Source organism: Myripristis murdjan, chromosome 15 (genome assembly GCF_902150065.1).
Source record: "Myripristis murdjan chromosome 15, fMyrMur1.1, whole genome shotgun sequence".
In the NCBI taxonomy this organism is placed as follows: domain Eukaryota; kingdom Metazoa; phylum Chordata; class Actinopteri; order Holocentriformes; family Holocentridae; genus Myripristis; species Myripristis murdjan.
Window position 1 is genome coordinate 16,589,536 of NC_043994.1, and position 14,126 is coordinate 16,603,661.

A 14,126-nucleotide genomic window follows, 5' to 3' on the forward strand; every position below is an offset into this window, starting at 1 on the left:
TCTTACACGGTAATCATTCAAGATGAAAACATGCCTTAATGCTAGTCTGGTTAATGGGTCCAACGAATTAGATTCCAATTCACTTGGTGACCCGTTTATCATGCTAGGTGACAACACATGCTGCATGGCTTCACAACTGTGCTACATCACCAAACCTCTCTGTCAGGCATGATCGTAAGATAGGCGCACATGCCATATAATCACCAACGCCTGCAACCAGGGCTAATTTACACAGCAACATAAACTGGACTCCACTGTGACATATCAGCTACCTTTTCCTGTTGATTATATAGATGATGTACATGAAATGTGTGTGTTTATACATACACACATAAGCACTATAATGATCCAAGACCATCAATATTGTAGAGAACTAGTACCTCTAATGCCTACCTAGCGTAACTGAATGTTACATCAATCATCAATCATTACATACGGGAGACTCCCAATGGAGAGCCACATGTGACACATGCATGTAGTGAAGCTGAAACAATGATGTTATGCCCCTAATTTGTGTATAATGTACCTGTAGCTTTTACATAGCACTGGCTTAATGTGTAAGTGTCTCCATGCACTACATGAGATTGATTATATATGCATTCATACATTCATGCATAAGAGTATATCACCACACTGACAGCCAACTCATTAATAACTGAGATAATTTCAGATACACTGACGACCAGTTCATTTAGCTTTGCTAAGACCTTAAAGAAGGTTTCCATGTATTATCATATAAATATAATCCATTTTTAAAAATAAAACACCTTTTTTAATGAGTAGGTTATTAGCTAAATTTAACACCACAGAACACAATGTGTGGTTAACAGTGATAGTAATATATTGCATCTGGGATTCATCACAAATTTATCAGTGAACTTGTTTTTGGTGGGGATGAAAAAAAAATCCTACTGGTAAGACTGCACTGGTAAGACTAACATTACTGCTGGGATTTAAAAAAAAAAAAAAAAAAAAAAAAAAAAAAAAAATCAATCAATATTTTGTTTAAACAACCATAATGACCGTTGCTGGGCAAGGTGCTTTAGGCTCCATGTGTTGGATTTTCATATTCCTAACATAACCTGAAAATTTTCTGAGGGTCATGGTTTTTGGTGAGCTTAGTGAGCCTTTCTGAAGTGTATTTGCCAATTAATACTGTATATCAAACCAGGAGTCATTTTTTTCCAGTGTAGGCATGCACTTGTACTTTATATTTCACATTCTTTATATATGCTTTTTAAAAAAATAAAATATTAGCAAAGTAGTGGTGTTCTTCATGCATAAATGCATGAAAGTAAATGTATTGTTGAAATTCAAGATAGGCATTGGACTGGTTATCTATAACATTGTAGGTCACGGAGGGTTATACGCATGCACAGACACACACACACACACACACACACACACACACACACGTCAACACGATCCCTAGATGCTCTCAGTGCTTCACAGCTATTGTGGTGGAAGGAGCTGAACTCATCTGTCAATTACAGTAAGCTCCATTGGGCCATTGTCTAAACTGTTTTCTCACTCACTGGTGAATCCAGTGATTTATTGTCAACCGCCAAGGCATCAATATACAATCGGGAGACACTAAGCCATGATGTCTGAACACAAACTATTGTCAGAGTATCAGCATAGCTCACATTAAGTGCCATTTAGATTATTCATTGCACCAGGACTGTGTGAAAGGCTTGTTTGGATTTCCTGCTTGTAAAGAGAAGAGAAGACCATCATCCTATACACAGGAATTTCAGTGCTTTGGATCGCAGCTTCTATTTACTGCAGCTTTGCTATCCAACTGAATGAACAGTGTCCAAGCTAAACCGAACATATCAAAGATTTCATGGGTCAGCTTGTCCTGCCCTGCTTTGAAGTAGATTAGGTCAACTGGACGTGAGTGTCATGACTATTTTGTTGAACAGACATGCAGGTTTTATTTCTTTTGAAATATGAAAGGGAGCCACAGTCAGAGGAAGTAGGAGGTCTTTTATGGTTATGGTTTTTACTAGCATCAACATTCCAGCTGTACCAAAATGAAAAGAGCGAGGTCACTGAAATGCTAGGAAGTCCAAAACAACCTTTTAATCTGTCACAATGATTCGCTGATGAAGTCACTTTAAGCAGAAGGAGCAGGTTTCCCTGTCATGATAATGTAAGCAGACAAGTTATTTCACTGTCATAATTTGATCTGTAAATCGTTTCTGGCATGTTGTGTCACTGAAAGATGATTGGATTGACTGAGTCATTTTGGTCAAATATATGAATTTATCACAGATTGCTGTGATTTAAAAGGCTACTTTTGCCATTTCTCTCCCTCAGGACATACAAGCCTTCAAAAACAAACCTTCTGATTGACCTCACAGAGTTGCTAGCCATCTAACCTTATCATATCTGCTCAAGGAGAGGTATTTCTTTGAATTTATGTTTTTTTTTTTTGTTTTTTTTTTTGTTTTTTTTTTTATGTTTGAGTGTATGTTTAAGTTTCAATTTTTGTACTAGTGTAAGTCATGTATGTGCTTTAAAAATATAAAGACACCTAATTAAGTTGCTAACAGTAAATATTTCATTAAGAAAAATCGATTGTTGATTTTAGTATAAGGAATAGAGCTTTTCCAGTCTTTAGAGTACTGCATGCCTGGACTGCCTCCTCAGAAAGCTAAAATATGTCTCTCCATTTGACACCATAAGCTAGTGCTAACAGACAACCCTTGGCAGTGCTGGCTAACCATTCCACACCATTTTAAGGCATCTTCTGGGGCTGCAACTCAGAGTTAAAGGTTCAGACAGTTGGGCAGCAGAGAAAGGGAAAAAGGGCATAATATTGTATAAAGCGAATTGAGCGTGTCCACATGTGGGGTTTTTTGTTTGCACACTGTGACCCTCAGATGCAGTGTCTCTAGGCAAGGCTATTGTTTGTTTTATTCCTCTTGATCCATAGTACTTCTGGTTAAAATGGCAAGCTTAGTTGTGTATATGCAGTATTTTTTTTTTTCCTTTACATCATGCCCTAGCTGTAAATAATGAAAAGGCACGACTTGTTTGGAATGAATTTAGGGTTTTATCAGAGCTCACCCACCATGCAATATGAAGTACTATTGTCCATGTTATTGTTTCCCCCATATGTAGCAGGCAGTAGATCCTAATGGCAGAGCAGAGTGGATGATATTAAGATAACCTTGGGAGAGAAGCGATAACACAGCCATGGGCATCTGTCCTTCCTGCCATCACTAACCCACTCTGACATTTTGGCTGAGGAACCACTCGAGCTCCAGCACAACCAGCTGATTTTGTACTGCCCTTCCTGTTTTTTATACAACACTCGCAGCGAAGCAATAGTTTTTGTTATTGTCCAGTTGTAGAAATGCTCTCCTCGGACAGGTTGGCTTGTGATATGCTGTTAATCATTCGGCTGTGGCGTTGCAAGCCTGAGAAATACAATGAACAAATCAAGGGTATTAGTGCTGTGATGTGCGGTCGATAATATTTGGCTTCATTAATTCCCATGCCCTGAGATGACATCCAGCCCCTATTAGGTTTGAAATCTCATCCCCATCTCCTCTATACCTCAGCTGTGGCTCAACCAAGCAGCCAAGCAGATAATACGCTCTGAGCTCTGAAACATGTACCATTATAATTAGCTTTGTCAGGTCCTAGCCCCTACAACCCTCATGCAGATAATATGATAATATGTCTTCATAACCGGCTGACCTTACATGCTCAATATTTCTCCCCTTATGAAGATTACATGTCAATAAAGTAATTGAGTCCCGGGGTGTGTGGCAAGTGAAGATTTAGGTTATTGGACTTTTCGGGGCAGTGATGTACGAGCGTTATTATTCTACCTGTCAGGAGATGTGCAGGGGGCTGAGGACAGTCCGAGGGTGTCAAGGGAAAGGAGGAGAGAGAAGAGGGGCAGCATGGAGAGAGGGAGAGAAAGGGACACGGAGATAAGAGAAAAGGGGTGCATGAGAAGGGAGGGCTCAGAAAGAAATGAACTGAGCCAAAGGGAGACACCGACAAGGGAGAGTGAGGGAGACGGAAATGAAGAGAGGAGGAGGGAGGAATGGGGCGAGGAGAGGAGGTGAGATCATTGCTCACGGGGAGGGACAGATCCACAGTTAATCATCCCCTCATCCCTTCATCTCTCTGTCCCCTCCCTCACTCCCTGCATATGAAGGGGGGATATGTCATATTAATTAAGAGAGGTAGAGTTACAGTAGAGCCATCTGTCTGCACTGGCAAAGCAAGGCCAGAGGGGGAGATGAGATGTTCCACACAACACAGCCCTATTATCACCTCTGCTTCACACCTGATTGGCTAGTGTGGTTTTGTCGGCTGAAATTCGAGCAGCACACTACACCACGTGATTTGGTGTGACCATGTGTTCAAGCAGCATGTAAAATCACCTGACATTCCTATTTCATAGTTTTTACCTTTATTTATTTAATTGTTTGTTTGCTTATACATTTATATATTCATTGTTGTTTCTGTGTTTTTAATAGCCATGGTGTTACATTAGCTACTGCACTATTTTTTTATGAAATATGTTTTTTTTTTAAGTAATTAGGAAAGTAATTAAGTTAGCCTTCACAAAAAAAAAAAAAAAAAAAAAAAAAAACGGTTGGAGTTCTTTTTCCCACTTCTTTTTGTCATGCTGAATTTGGTGACAAATTGTGCTAAATGCCATATGTCAAGGTACCTTTTGCCCATCATAATTTGACCGTCAGTGCTGGAGACAGAGGAAATGGGATGTGAAAATGAGAGTGTGGTCAATTGAGGCCCAACAATCAAGGTTACACACGTTTTCAACTGAACAAGACAGAGGCAGGGGACACACAAAGACAGAGAGGGAGAGCAATGTTAAAGGATATTTTACCATGTCCTTTTGAATTAGGCCAGGAGATTGATATCTTCCAGTCAGATGAAGCTCTGATGTGAGTGATCCAGCCCCTCCATCATTGTGACATGCGGCTCTTGGCTAACGCTCATCCGTGTTGATGGGCACACCCTACGCCACAAGGGCCCTGGCCAACCTACCCACCTTCCTCTCTCTCCATCTCTCTCAACCTCTCTCTACCATCCCTGTTCTTTTATTTCCACCGCCCTTCTCCCCTGTTTTCTGTCACCATGTCATGTCCAATCACTGTTTGGCTGGCCAGGCACTCAGTCGGGCAGGCAGGGAGCAGGAGCCCCAGGTAGAGAACTGCCTAACAGGCGTCAGGATGGGCACTGAAATGACTCTAATAATGGGGTCCCAGTTTGGCCCAGACAGGCCAGTCAGTTAGCAGGGCCAGGATGTGGAGTAATAAGTGTTTGATGTCTACAGGGGAAGGAAGTGTGAAGGAGTAGAGCTGACGCTGGGCCCCCTTGGTCAGGCAGGTGCAGCCAGCCGGGATCCAAGGGGGACGGCTGTGGAAGTAGACGTCAGATTAGTATTGATATGTGTCATGCTGGAGGATGCCAGGCTGTTTGTTTAAGAGACTGTCTTAGAGTAGCAGCAGTCATGCGGTAATTGATGTCTAGCTGAAAAAGAGGAGTCTATGGAGGACAAACTGAATTGCCTGACACTGTGTGAAAGGCAAAGGCCTTAAAAAAGCCCTTAATAAAACTACCCACTGACAGATTTATGGTGTTATTATGGAAGTAAATGCTAAAGAATGAAACTTGCACAGGTTACTTGCACATGTATATGTACACGTGTATATATATATATGCATGTGTATGGCAGTTCGTCTTGTGTCCAAATTTGCTGGCCATCTTTGATTTGATGAAAATTACGACTGACAGGTAGTGAGGTGCCATTTTGTCCACTGATGCATGAAGTCCATCATTGTCAGCGTGGCTGAGTTTAGTTAACATGGCACTTAGCAACTGACATTGCTTTAGAGCCAACAAAACACTGTCATTGTCATGTCATTTATTTTTCGCAAACCAATTTTCGATGTGTTCCCTGCTGAATGCTCCTAACTATCTCGGCGTGTTCAAATTGACAGAGTTTCAGTGCCCTCTAAATATAAATGCTATTTCAACCCCTCGTCCCAACAAATACTCTGAGTTACTCTGATATCAGGAAGAATAACTTGCCCTGCACCTTTCATTGATATAGTCACCGGTGTCCTTTCTAGTATGCCTATCTGGTAACAAGCGAATTCCCTTTGAGCAGTTTTATGTGGTTGTAATTGACCTGACAATGGGGTTCATTATGCAGTCCCTTTCATGCTGTTTTGCCTGATAATTATTATTTAATGTGTTCGGATGGAGAGCATCATTAATTCATCCCTTCCTCCAATGTCAAAGAGATGAGCAGTGAAGTTATCACTCTCTGGTGATTAATATTATGCTCTTTTGTTATTGAATCCTGTCCCAGTGATTAAACTTTCATTGAGTGACTTGCCGTCCGCTGTTATTAACAGCGCCATTACCAAACGCAGCCAAATCGCTAATTACGCTTAACACTTTTTCTTTCTCTCTTTTTTTTGGTCAGAGGTTTGAACCACTTATCTGTGCTTTTCTTTTAATTAGAAATCCTGGGTACAGTGAAGAACACAATTGATCAGTGTCAGGCCTTGTGGTATGTGAGTGGTGATTTGTGATCCACATGTTGACGGGAAAAATGAGTGCTTATGATTACCAGTGTCATTAGTGGTTTCATGCGTCTTCAAGGATAGACAAACCTTTTCAATAACTCAAGTAGTAAATAACCCACTTGTCATAATTTTGCTGACAGGAGAGTTTTTGGTTTTCTCATATGCAAAGTGTGTGTTGTCAGCCCTGTGGCACTTTGGCTAGATGATAGTGGTTGCCTTGAGAGAGGCGCTCCAAGGGGATTAGGACTTTGTAAACTGGCTGAGTCCCCCGCCTTAAACCACCCTCGTCTTATCTCCAGACACCAGAGCTACTGTAACCAGTGTTCTCTCCTGGCTCTATGTGGAATAAATGTCACTGAAATTAATTTCACCGTTTTTTCATTAGACCCCCACAACGGTAATCTCTTTCTTCAGTCAAAATTTATGTCCCCCAGAATTCAATTTCCTTCTCATCCTCCTAAGTTGGGAGTACAAAGACTGATAGGCATTTATCTGGTTATAACTGTAATTCACCCATCAATGAATAATGCCATCCTCAATTTACAGTGTTTGATTCTAGTCATTTAGTGAGCTGACAGTGACAGATTGTCATTTTCCATGGATGAACCAAAGCTACTCATGTACTCAAAACATAACCGATACATACGTACTGCATTGCATGTCTATATAAGATGTATTTAAACTTATATATTACTGCATGTATTTAAAATCTCAGTTTTTAATTCATCTAACAATATTGACCTCAACCAAGAGGCTCTCCGTGAATGTTAGGTCTCAGTCTCTCAAGCATGTGAAAAGATATGCGTTATTGTTGCACTATAAGGCGAATCATGTGGCAAAATCAACCTGGTATTGATCAGCTTTAGTTGAGCCATGACCTAGCAACCCTCCCCTGACAGCCTATCAGCCTGGGGCAACAGCAAATCTTTCAGCTCTCCGTCTCCCACACACTGTCTCCTCCTTTTTCATCCTTTTTTGGCCTTCTCCATGTATTTTTATCTGAGTCATGCACGTAGTTTCCAAGATCCATCCTGTTTCTCTTTTTGTCTCAGGCGTGGACTCTTCCACCCAGACAATTTAAAACTCCACACCTGACTATAAAGTCAAAACAAACTGCCAGTGACGGCCCGCCGTGAGGCGATGGATACATACATACATCACAATGAATAAAAGCTCAAGAATAGAATGAGAAAATGATGAAAGTGTATATAACGTTGTTGATGTTTGAATGGCCTGGCAGGCACTGACTGACAGACAAGAGCTTCACAACATGGCAGACTGACTGGTGAGACGTGCTAAGAAAGTCTGACATCACAACTTTATCCAGTGTCAACAAAGAAGGCAATGGGTTGAACACACTATGTCTCTCCAGTTGACAAATAGGCATGCCATTAGGGAGCCTTGTTAAGCCAAGACTATTAACATAATTTATAATCAGTTCAGCAGTGGCTAGATAAAGCTGGATGTTTTTAACAGCGTTCCAGTACAATATAAATTGGCAATGTGTATTTTGGAATTTTTTTTTATTATTATTATTATTTTTTAATATGTAATTAAATCTCCTGGTTGTATTACTGGCCTAGGAGCCTTGCAGGACACTCTTGCCTGGTTGTAGTATTTCTTCTATCGCTGGCACTATAATCCCCTCCTTCCATCCCTCCTTCTCCCTGTCTTCTCCCCAGCCTCTGCCTGGGTGAAAAATGGGGCGCATTTCCCTGATAGCCCGTGTGGATGTGGAGAGTATAAATGGCTAATGAATTACAGATGAACATTGACGCAAATTAATCTTCCTGATGTCCCAGGGTTATATGGCAGCCATTTAAAAGTTTAATCAATACGCTGAAGTTGAGAACATGCAGGCGCTGCAGTTGTTTGGCCGCAGTAAACAGCCAGGAGGGGAATGGGGAAGGCCTGAGCCCAGGGCATGCATCATAATGACAGCTATTTATGTTTAATGGACTAAATATTTTTTATTGGTAGAGGACAAATGTCACTTTAACTCTCAAAGTTATACGCAGCACTTTTGTCCGAGGCCCAAGAGAGAGAGACGGGTGACACCTCAGCCGTTAAGATGGTAAACTAATAGACAGGATAGAGAAGGCATAGATTCTGTTTCACCCTGTCATATTAAGTCTCCACTACTTTCAAGAGAAATAGGCATTCATAAAAATGATAATAAGATGGGGCTCATGTTGGTGCCATCTGTACGCTTCACAGACTGACTTTCTCTCTTTTTTTCCTTCCTTACTGTGACTCTCTCTAAGCAACAAAACACACACAAAGCCTGGTTTTGTTCAATATCTGATGTTACTGACACAATCTTGGCTCTGTGTTCAGTAACCTTCAAAAGTACTACTAACCTTTCTTTACAGGTGGAACCAGCTGCTCTGCACATATCATATTTATTCCCTGTAGGGAATGACTGCTACGTTTGGCTAACTCTTCTTCTTTGGAAATATTTACCAGGGATTTACCAGAAAAATTGTGCACCTTTCGGGATGCTAACACAAAATCGCATGAGTCACCAATTAGAGATACAGTCCTGGAAACACACAAATATATAATCATGTGTGAGTGCACACACACACACATGCCCATACCAAGTGAAACAATTTTTTTCCACGACAGTGTGCTTTGTGTGCCAGCCGGCCTTTCTGCAGGCTGAATCGCAGTCCACTGGCTGTTGGTTTATGGGACGCAGGGGGGTCATCTATCTGCGGGCCTCCCTATAGAGAGGAGGTGGTGACTCCATCTCATGACGTTGGGCTGAACTGATAAAAGGACAGTCGGAGATGGATCGTGTCCACAATAATAGCCCAAGCTCACAGCAGCCTACACCCCAAGCCCATAAGTCACTCTCACACCAGCTCTTATGGATGCCTGCCCCCAGCCCCTCTCTCTGACCCCCATCCCCCACCCACCCAACACTGTTATTTCAGCCCTTTGAGATAATACAGAAAGTTTAATTGCCTTGTTAATTGATTTTTTTTTTCCTCGTTGCATTATTTCCCTGATGGATGACGGCACTGATGGAATTGTTGGCTGAGAGGCGAAACAGGATGGTGGGACAGAAAAGGGGATGAGGACAGAGAGACAGAAAATGAGAGAAATCAAAGAGAGCAAATAAGAGTATTAATAGTCGGGGAGGAGGAAGACAAAGAGTGGAAACAGAAGGGAGGAGAGGGGAGGATAGATGTGAAAAGGGGAGAGGAGGAGAAACCAGAATCAGAGGAGGTGGTTTCATGCCTTGAATAGATAACCTTGATGTTAAAAGCTACATCCGTCGGATGTGTCTTTCCATGACATATTGATGGCCCTTGAAAAGAATCAAGCTGATTGTATGCAGAGAGCAATCATTAAACCTACTCCATCTCTCTCTCTCTCTCTCTCTCTCTCTCTCTCTCTCTCTCTCTCTCTCTCTCTCTCTCTCTCTCTCTCTCCCTATCCCTCTCTCTCTCTCTCCCTCTCTGTATATTTGTGTGTTAATTAAATACACTGGTCAAGTTTTTTTGTGTGATTTAAGGCTATGTGATTTATTCTGATTCCTTTCATTCCATCTAATAAAAGCTGTAGTCTTTTTATTTTGGAGATTTCCCAGAAATGTCCTTTGTATACAATATAGATAGGCCTTTCCCCAGAAGTAATAGCTATGTCTTCTGGGATTTGTCAGTGTCTTAACTGACTTAGGAACATCATCCTTCCTATATTTATTACATATACTGTATAAACCGAATATATTGACCTTGTGCTTGGTTGAAAATACATATACATCCTCTGTTTCTTTTTCCTCCAGTGCCCTTATTTGATTTTTATAAGAGAAAAAAGACTCAGTCATTGCTGTTGTTGTTTGTTTTTTTTTTCCCTTTTCTTTTTTCCACCATATGTGTTGCTGTGAGAGTGGAGTACTGTACATAAAGGGCTTTGTACAGCCAGCTAACTCACACTGTGGCAGAGTGGCCCATCAAGCCCCCGTGGAGAGGACACATGCTTTGGGTAATCAGCTCTGAAAAGACCAGACTGTCTGAGGATGAGCCTCCACTGCAGCACTCACCAGGGGGAAGATACAAGATACTAACTGTACAGCCCTTTAATAAAGACAAGAGGGCTAGCTACTCCCCTTAAGAACAACAAGGTGCTGGGTGACATATGCAGAACAAAGGCCTGATTGTTCCTCCACCAGGGTGTGATGGAAATATTAGCCTCCATATCCCTTTTTTTAAAATCTGTCACTTTAATTGCGTCTCGCACTGGTCTCAGTGTGTACTGCATATGCATGTGGTGTGTGTGTGTGTGTGTGTGTGTGTGTGTGTGTGAGTTTGCGGTGTGTGTGTTTACTCATGTGTTCTCTTCCATGGCCTAGGATACACAGAGGATATCCCAGACCACAGGGTTTGACACTGCACCACTTGTTATTAAGTATCAGTTCATCAGGCGGAACCCCACAGGCCTGAGCGGGGCCTCGGAGGGCATTACATAAGACCAAGCTTGGCTTTGCACTTTTAAGTTATCCCCTCTTTCCCTCTCTGTCTCCCACCACCCCATCTTTCTCTTCCCTTCTCCCGTAATAAGAGCGAGCTCTCGCTGTGAAGGGAACGCGGCGATCTGGAATGTGTTTATGCCCAAGATAGGCTGCTTTAATGTGGAAATGTAGCTCGAACTTGCCAGGTTACGCACAAAATTAATAGACACATCCACACACTCCTTCCCTTGCTTGCTCAGAACTCATACCCAGTCCTCATGCATTTCGCTCCCTTATTTTCTCTCTCCCTCTTCTCTTACTTGCTTTGATCGCAGATTTTTATTTTTTTTTTACAAGAGTTACGGGTCACATATCGTCCAGAGTTTTCTGATTGGCGCCGCAGAGTCGCAGAATGTGTTCCCATCCAATCCTCCTGTGTCCCCATGGGCTAGTGACGAGCTCAGCAGAGTGTGAAGTCTTGAGGGGCCCTTAGCTTTAGTTCCCTCATCTGTGAAGGTTATCTCTGAAAGGCTTTGGTTGCAACCTACAAATATATCCCCTCTAGGTAATGTCTCTTAGGAGCCTTGGTTCTGGTATCTCAGTGGGTAATCTCTTAAGGGCCCCGCTCCTGGAGTGAGTGAGTCTCTCTGCGGTTAAGCTGTGAATATGTGAAAGGCCCGGTGCCCATGTGATCAGAGCGCTGTGAGACACCCCGAATCCTGTGGTGTCGAGCCCAGTCTCCAGCCGTGGCACCTATATCCCCAGGCAAAGCACGGCAGCTGGAATTCCTTCTCCCCGTCCTCTATCCCCCCCCACACACACAGTGCCCGAGACGCTCCTATGCACACACGCACACACATTCAGACACACACGTATATGTACCCTCACACACCGGGGGAGCAGGCAGGCATGGAGCTGGGCCCGGATTTTATCGGAGGTGACAGCTCCTCACACTTCAGTGTTTGGATCACCTCAAGTAGCTGGGCTATGAGGGGAAATGAGCGCTGCGCCACTACAAAGTCCAGATTTAGATTGACTGAGCTTGTCCCCGGGCTTGTGGGCTGCTGCTGCCGCTGTACTGCTCCTCCGCCTGACAGAACACCCACTACTGCTGCGAGGGACTAGTGTGTGTGTGTGTGTTTGTGTGTGTCTGCGTGAGTGTGTGCGCATATGTGTGTATGACTTAGTGGAGCCTACTTTGAAGAGTCAGAGAGAGTGGGGGAAAGAGAGCGATGTGTCAGGTTTGGTTACAATTGAGGGTGGCATCAGAATATGCTTGGCACTAATATGGCACCAGTATCTCTGTCCCCGTCTCTGCTTTCTGTCACTTAGTTGCCATTCTCTCCCCGCCCTTGACAATGTCTCTTCGGATTATGTGATTGGACTTAGCACTCGGAGCGCGCCTCATCCCTCCGCGACACCGCCTCTCCCACAAGTCTCTCCTCTCCTGCCCTGTCTCCGGCCGGCCCCCCCACCCCACCGTCTATAATGCACTTGATGTCTATTTAAAAAGCCTGACGAAAGCCGTATCTGTTCTCCTGTCAGAGGATCATTGACAGCACTAATGCCACTTGTCCTTGCCTCATTTGCTGAGAGGTGACACCTAGCTGCAGCCCGCCACATTCATCAAGTGGCACTATGAGCGCCATGACATCAGAGGCGGTGCAAAGCAGCCATGGAGCTCTGGGCAGCTTTATGCCCCAGACAGCAACACCTCTCATTATCTACAAGAAAGCACTGTTGGCCATCTTGGTTTCATCCTCAGAGGTGCATAGAGGGCACAGTACATGGCATTATGTTAGCACTCTGGTCTATTGATTTCTGAAAATAGCATTCCATCAGTACTGCCATTGATAAAATCCTTTATAAAATCAGTATAATGAGGAGTTATCCCTCTTTGGTGCAATAATTCTAAATACTTTTCTTTGTTGTGGTGATCTATGTCTTATGTACTGTCTTATGCTTTTTTTCTATACATTTAGACTAACTTTGCCTGTTTTTTTGTGATGATTTTCAGCATAATCTTGATTAAACATAACAAATAAGATCTTAGACCTTGACAGTGATGGGAGAGGTCATGATCATGGTGTAGTACAGTCACCCAGGGATAAGCAAAGTCCTGTCTGAGGCTATTGCCTGCTTTTGATCAGGCTTTTTTTCAGAAGGCAAATCATCTGAAACATTTCTGTCTTCATTTCTGTAACTTCTCAAATGGCCACATGTACAGTCGTACCATGGCAAGCTAAAGCATAAGTGATATGAAGAAGTGCTCCCTCTCTCTACCAAAATAATTCCTTATTATCAATATACTATACTTATTTCACCCTAATTCGCACACACACATGCACACACACGTGCCACACCCCTGCCCGCTGATTGCTGGAATAATTGCTTGCTGTGATGGCTCAGTGTGTCAGTGTGTGTGAGAGTGTGGGTGGATGTGGGGCTGTGAGCTTGTTACTGTCAGGACTTTGCCCTGAGGCCATGCTGGTCCTCCTCAGGAAGACGACACTCAGTCTTCCCAGCAACATCCTCTTTCTCTGCAAGGAGCAGACAATGACTGATCATCCTGTCTGAATATACTGTATATATACCAAACAAAGCTACAGAGAGCGTAAAACCAGATGCATGAAACTTAAAATACTAGTGACAACACTATCAAACTATCATTAGAATTTTTAATTACAGGAAAAGTAATTATACTATTTTTTTTTTCTATTTCACAAGGATAACTTGCACCACTGTTGATAATTTCTTATTATACTTCCCCATTTCTAGGGGTGTTCGCCAAGTGTCGCTATGTCTACTACGGCAAGCACTCAGAAGGCAACAGATTCATCCGCAACGACCAGCTCTGATGGACAGTTGGAGAGCCAAAAAGAGGGACATGTATGACGATGGATGTTAACAGAGAGCAAGATGAAGGAATCAATTATTTATTTACAAAGATCCCCCTTGTGCTTGAGCTGTGACCAGGTGCCCTGTTCTCTCATTAGGAAAAGATTTCATTTTATCACTAGATCTTGACATGATTATGTAACGGGAGTGACTTAAAAAAAAAAAAAAAAAAAAAAAAA

General features: G+C 42.6%; 1 protein-coding gene across 1 annotated transcript in view; it reads left to right on the forward strand.

Annotated features, from left to right (window-relative positions):
• lrmda (leucine rich melanocyte differentiation associated) overlaps nt 1–14,126 on the forward strand; it is a 202,906-nt gene extending 188,780 nt beyond the window's left edge. The window contains exon 8 of the mRNA XM_030071326.1: nt 13,828–14,126. Within this exon, the coding sequence (XP_029927186.1) occupies nt 13,828–13,907 (80 nt within the window). The 3' untranslated portion in view covers nt 13,908–14,126. The remainder of the gene's footprint in view (nt 1–13,827) is intronic.